The sequence below is a fragment of the Atta colombica genome, unplaced genomic scaffold, assembly GCF_001594045.1.
Source record: "Atta colombica isolate Treedump-2 unplaced genomic scaffold, Acol1.0 scaffold136, whole genome shotgun sequence".
Classification (NCBI taxonomy): domain Eukaryota; kingdom Metazoa; phylum Arthropoda; class Insecta; order Hymenoptera; family Formicidae; genus Atta; species Atta colombica.
This window is the reverse complement of record NW_017259224.1, coordinates 723,745-729,945: the sequence shown is the minus strand read 5'-3', so window position 1 is coordinate 729,945 and position 6,201 is coordinate 723,745. Positions and strand designations below refer to the sequence as shown.

Genomic DNA, 6,201 nt, shown 5'->3' with positions numbered 1-6,201 from the left:
TATTTACAGATTCCTTCTTTTCGATCTTTCAAATGAGCGGGACAGAATGTTCATTCAAATTATTCCAAGGTTCGATTGTGTATCAGACAACTTGATAAAAATTATAGAAATGAATAGATTCACAAGGCCCAGTTCTATAACTCACAGTAATCCTTAATCGAAGTTCAATTTATTTCTCATTTCTTTTCAATTCTAAAATAAGGAATAGTTGAACCTCGGTTAAGAATTAACTGTAAATTGTGGGACTGGACCTAAGGGTTAACAGACTAATGAAATTTTAAATATTCTCAAAAATTCACTTATTTTTGTAATTTTCATTCACTAATAAGTTATTAATTAATTTAAAAAGATGATCGGATAATTATACGTGTGGAAAATCACAGGCTCGATTGAGTTCTTAAAATCTCAAAATTTTGACTTTATTAAATCCATCTTTTATGAATTTTCCAATTCATTAATTTCTTCTATTTACGTTATTTACGTTATTTGCATTATTTTTCCGAATAAATATATAAATTGCGTTATTTTTATTTTTCGATATGCAAATAATGTATTAAAAAGTAATAAACGTTTTTCCCTCGCGAATTCTGTCTCTTGCGTATGCACTTCTGCATGTGCATACGCGCGACTGGACGTCCACATGCGCCGTTATCCTCGACCTAGCTCCTGTAACTCCCTCGGATATCGATTCCCGAGTGGGTTCGCGCGTTTCGAACGACGCAAACTCGAGTTCAAGCAGAGTAGAAGTCACCCTCCCGGCGAAGCTAGTTCATGCCCGGCGCATTACTTCACCCCCGACTGCATCCTCTCTTCCTCTCTCTCTTTCTCACTCTCTCTCTCTCTCTCTCTCTCTCTCTCTCTCTCTCTCTCTCTCTCTCTCTCTCTCTCTTGTTCTCTGTCCTCTCTCCCCTTTCGTCCTCGTGAACAGGAGGCACGGCGATCGGACGAGATGAGCGAGCAGGAGGATCTGGATTATTACATCATGTTCCCGTCGTTTCCACCGTCCCCGAAGGATCAGACGTTGACCACAGGTGGACAGAATCAACGGGAGGAGTTCGTGTTCGTGTACGAGGAGGACAAGCGGCCGGTTGTGATCCTGTTAGGATGGGCCGGCTGTCAAGACCGATACTTAGCTAAATACAGCTCGATCTACGAAGATAAGAGGTATTCTAGATTACCAATATATCGCGTAATTCAATACACGCTGATACCGCATGTGATCGAGCTGATACGCATTTTAGTTAGGAGATCGAAAATCTTTGTATTGAAAAAAACTATATATCTAATTCTGTAGTTCTCCAAACAATCGCGTGCGTACCGGGTGCGCATTTCATAAATGGCGTAGAATCCGTGAGAATGATTTTGCGAAAGAACGAAGTCGTCTCGATTTGTCGTACAACGCAACAAAGTTCTTACGCAATTCCTTTGAACAATTTATAGATAGAATTCGAAACAGGATTTTATTTCTAATACTTGAAATCGAAAATGCAATCATAATGTAGAACCGGAAATACTCCATTTTTGTGAGTACAATATGACGCATCGGATACGCTCATGTTATCGATTAATTCGATTGCAAAGAGCGATCGATTGTTCAACGCCGCTCGAAATACAATTAATCTCCTGATTAATAATTAATTTTCGCATTGCATTCTCATCATATAGTTGCATCACGCTGCGTTATACAGCGCCAGTGGAATACCTGTTCTGGCGCCGGGACAAGATGCCTTACATCGGCAAGCGGTTGCTGCAGGTGATCACCGACGAGCGGCTGGACGAGCATCCCATATTCTTTCACGTCTTCAGCAACGGCGGCGCGTTCCTGTATCAGCACATCAGCCTCGCGATGCAGAGGGCTAATACTCCGTTCAAGGTAGACGCCTCGTTGCGACGAAAATCTCTTTACGTCAAGTCCGACAATCTGCAATTCGTATCAGAACTAATAGTATGCTGTGCATAATTATACTTGGCATAATTACTACATTAAGTATTATACATTAAGTATTATAATTATACTGTGTAGAATTATATTTAATATATTTTATATATACGGGGGTTTTTAGTTTTTTAAATGTTTTTCGTGTTTTAAATGTATAAAATTGTAGAAGTCTATTTTGAATTTTAATTGAACTAAATTTGAAATCACATCGTCATACATTTGCGTTAGATCTCTTTTCCAAAAATTTTACATTCATTTCTACTTACAATTTTATATGTCATGTACGCTGTATGTATTAATATATTTCACGATGTATTTTAATGTATATTTTACACATATTTGTATTCCGATTCCTATATTATTTCTCTCATTATACAACCCAGAAAGTACCTAACAACTAACATAACTGTTAATTATAATTTCCCACTCGACAAATTGTAATATAACACTTGTTATAAGTTATATTATATTATAAATTATATTTTATAAACAGTTACATTGTTGAGTAGAAAACTTATAATTAATAGTTATGTTACTTTATTAATTGAAATTTGCTGGATTGTGTAATACGAAAAAAAAAAAAATTAAAGAATTAAAAATATTAACATAAAACATACTTTAAAATGCAGTCATACATACAAAAATGTATCGTGTAAAATTATGTGTTCTACACGGAGAGAATTATTGTTTTAAATTCACCTTGAAAATATGATAATTATGGTACAATAACAATATTTTAAAGATTTTTACTGCTTTTACTTTAGTAAAATTAATCAAATTTATTTTATTGTAGTTTTATTAATGAATGAGAAAAATTTACATAAAATTCTTCGAAATGTCGTTTATCCAGATACGGATCATGTTATCTTCTTCTTAATAACTAATTAAAAAAAAGGATAGCATGACTTTAGCGTTCACCACATCCATATTTGGATCCACGTTATTGCAAAAACTCCCTAATGTTGTCCCATTTTTCAGAGTAAACTCTAAGAAAAAATTCTCTCATACATTTTCTGTTCCAGACACAAATTGTAAAGCATTTAAAATGGAGAAGATAGAGAATGTGTACAGAATAATCATCCTATAAAATTATTTTATTTGCTGTCGACATATAAGAATTTCTGACTGGAATTTCAGGTCAGGGGAGTGATATTCGACAGCGCACCCGGTGAGAGGAGACTGACAGCACTTTTCAAGGCAATCAGCGCGATTATCGGTGGTAACCCCCTTACAAACCTGCCGATGTCATTCGTCATCACGTTCTTCCTCTCCGTACTCTGGTTCTTCGAGGTAAACGAACAACATGTTGACATTCCATGATTCTCATTGTCTCAATGAACATTAAGCCAGCATGAAACGATCGTAATCTTCATTAATTTCCGAATACGTCCGACACGATCTCATCGCAAACGTATGTTTGTCAGGGCGGCGTACCATATCATGTCCATAGATCGGATCATTTCAGAGCTGTACCGACGCTGTACAGTTTATATGTCGATTTATGATCGTCAGGTAATTGCGCAGGCTTTCAGCAGAACGCCTATTCCGACGAACCCGATCGCTCTCGCGGAGGAAGCTTATTCTTGGCCTCAGCTGTTCCTTTACTCCAATAGCGACACTCTGATCCCAGCGTCAGTAAGTTTCCACTTTTTTTATGCTAATTCTGCAATAAATACTAACAGTAACATAACATTAATGTTTACACTCAACAATGTAACTGTTGTACAGTAAAACATATTTGTTAAAATTTGTGTTAAATTTTTAAACATATTTGAGTGATATAATTTAACGTAATGTGATTACGTTATTTAATTAATTTTTGTTAAATTGGAAGTTCAACATTTTTTAGAGCCAAAATAATTTGTATAAATAAACAAATAGAAATAGAAAGGTAATGTGCTTTAAAAAAATGTTGAACGTGAAATGTTGAAAATGTTGTTTTAATATCCTTTAAAATTAATAATTGAATGTACCTTATCATTATTATAATCCTAGATGTAATGAGAAGAATCTTGTTACAAGAGAGATTCTGTCTTTCATCAGGACGTCGAGAAGTTCGCCAGTCGGAGGGCCGAGAGGGGTGTGAGGGTGCAGCTCGTCCTGTTCACCAATTCGCCGCATGTCAAGCACTACACGACCTATCGCGACGTCTACGTGAACACGGTGTGCAGCTTCATTCACGAATGCCTGATCTCGCCGAGTCCATCAAGGAGCCTGCTAACCTTGGACCGCGGCGACGATCGCGGTTCTCAGAGTTACGACGCGCCGCCGGATCTCACCAAGCGCGTCGTGTTGCCTCATGAGGCCGGCAAACAACAGAACTAGTAATCCGGAGAAGACGCTAATAGATGTAAAATAGTCGCTCGCTAGAGGATCGCGTTGGTGGCACACGCGTGACCTCGCGAGTGCAGGCGTAAAGGGAGAGAGGATCGATGATCAATTTATTACGTCTATATTTTATAGAGTAAAGAGTCTACGAAGAAAGGAGTGAATTCGAAGGAAATGTCTGGAATTGATTTTGCGGAATTGATTACGGTCTCCCAATCTTCGTAATTCAAAATTAGTCTTCAAATTGCTAAACAATTTCTCTTCCTATCGTTTCTTTGTATTTCCGTCTATTCATTGCAATTTCAAAGCGGAAAAATCATATAATTAGGACAGTCGATTTTTTTGTTAAAATGAACAAAGGGAAATGCGATGATAAAACCAGAAGAGAAATAAAAAATTTTATGGAATAGTTCCCGATTTTAAGAGATCGGGAGATTGAGATTTCACGAAATAGGTTCTTTCAATTCACTCGTTTCATAAAGTAAAGAGGCGACGTCCGAGATGCTGGAAACGGTGCATTCGTTAATGTACAGAGCTGTTTTATATGAAGTTAATTATTATTTTTGAGTGAAAGTTATTCAAATGAAAATGTGGATTTTTTTTATGAGCCGAACGAGAGAGTAGATACGTGGTGGCGTAAGAGCTTTCAAATATATATATTAAATGTACTTTGATGTATTTCGATGACTCATATAAGCCTAAAAACATAAAGATTTTTATTAAAGCTTATGTCAATTTTACTTCAGTTTTTTTTTTTCATATACAATTCAAATGTCACAATATACATATTTACGCACAGAAAAATATATACTGTATGCAAGTAATAATTATTTGTTTTGAATATTTCAAAGTTCATATATCCGCAACTCTATCATAAGTTCATCACAAGCATCATTTAAAATATATTCTTAGTAAATTTAACGTTTTAATCGAGATTACTTTAATTTATTAAAACATTTAATTTTCTTATTACATAAAGTCTTCTTCAATTAATTTTATAATTTATATTTTATTCTTCAAAAGAAAATAAATTCTTGTTTTAAGTTAATATAATAAGTTTTTTTTTAAATTTGTAATAAGTATACATTTTAAGATTATCAAGGAAATATTCTTTGTTTAAGATTACTTAAAAGATTACTTAAAAGATAGTAAATATGATTAATCTTTCACTTTTCTTAACAATAGAATGATATTTTTTTGTGTGTACTCGCGCGTTATTTATTTTCTAAAATCTGAAAATTTTTTGAAACTCCTCGTAATAAAACTCGTTGCAATTTTTAGTGGGTCAGAATCGATTCCTGTCGAGTTATGTGCACTGTTTGCGGCATCATGAGCCTTGTCAAAATTTCCTGATTTTCGCCAAAACGGCGAAGGAACCGATAGTGTCCATATCCTCTCTCTCTCTCTCTCTTTCTCTCTCTCTCTCTCTCTCTCTCTCTCTCTCTCTCTCTCTCTTTCTCTATCTTTCTATCTCCTTTGCCTTAATTCTTTATGTTTTCCCCGTGTCAGCTTGATTCTTCCTTCGTCACTTTTTTGTTACTCCTTTCGTCACCGCGTGTCCGAGTGATCGCCGTTTTAGAAGCTCGCAAGCTCGTAGACTCGAATGCATCCATATATATTCTCTGTACTAATCTGGATGAGCAAATCTCTCTTGTTGAACAATTGTGCGTCTTTCGTGGAGGTGTCGAGAAGTAATTGCAAGAGAGATTTCTAAGACGAGATGGATACATTTGATAGAAAATCGTATATGCAATATCGTGTAATGTGTTTACCGCTTATGCTCGCGCTCTTTCCTACGCAGCGGAATAAAAAAGCTGCACAAAAGAATCAAGCTGGACTTGATTTAGCTTTTACGATCCGAAAATGCATGACAGATTCGATAAAAAGAAAATGCAGGATTTTTTTCCTTGTGTCTCGAATTATATCAGTGATAA

At 35.6% G+C, this 6,201-nt stretch overlaps 1 protein-coding gene across 1 annotated transcript; it reads left to right on the top strand.

The window, feature by feature from the left end:
• Positions 1–907: 907 nt before the first annotated feature.
• On the top strand, positions 908–4,976 carry LOC108684580 (transmembrane protein 53). The gene is made up of 5 exons (XM_018188971.1): positions 908–1,164; positions 1,666–1,873; positions 3,077–3,229; positions 3,464–3,574; positions 3,983–4,976. Exons 1-5 carry the CDS (start codon positions 950–952, stop codon positions 4,262–4,264), a joined length of 969 nt encoding a protein of 322 aa, XP_018044460.1. The 5' UTR covers positions 908–949; the 3' UTR covers positions 4,265–4,976.
• The last annotated feature ends 1,225 nt before the right edge of the window (positions 4,977–6,201 follow it).

Bases quoted from the DNA above. Each gene is read 5' to 3' on its own strand.
- LOC108684580 (XM_018188971.1), top strand. From the start codon at position 950: ATGAGCGAGCAGGAGGATCTGGATTATTACATCATGTTCCCGTCGTTT. The intron at 1,874-3,076 runs GTAGACGCCTCG...CTGGAATTTCAG, and splicing joins GGGCTAATACTCCGTTCAAG to GTCAGGGGAGTGATATTCGA. The intron at 3,230-3,463 runs GTAAACGAACAA...GTAATTGCGCAG, and splicing joins CCGTACTCTGGTTCTTCGAG to GCTTTCAGCAGAACGCCTAT.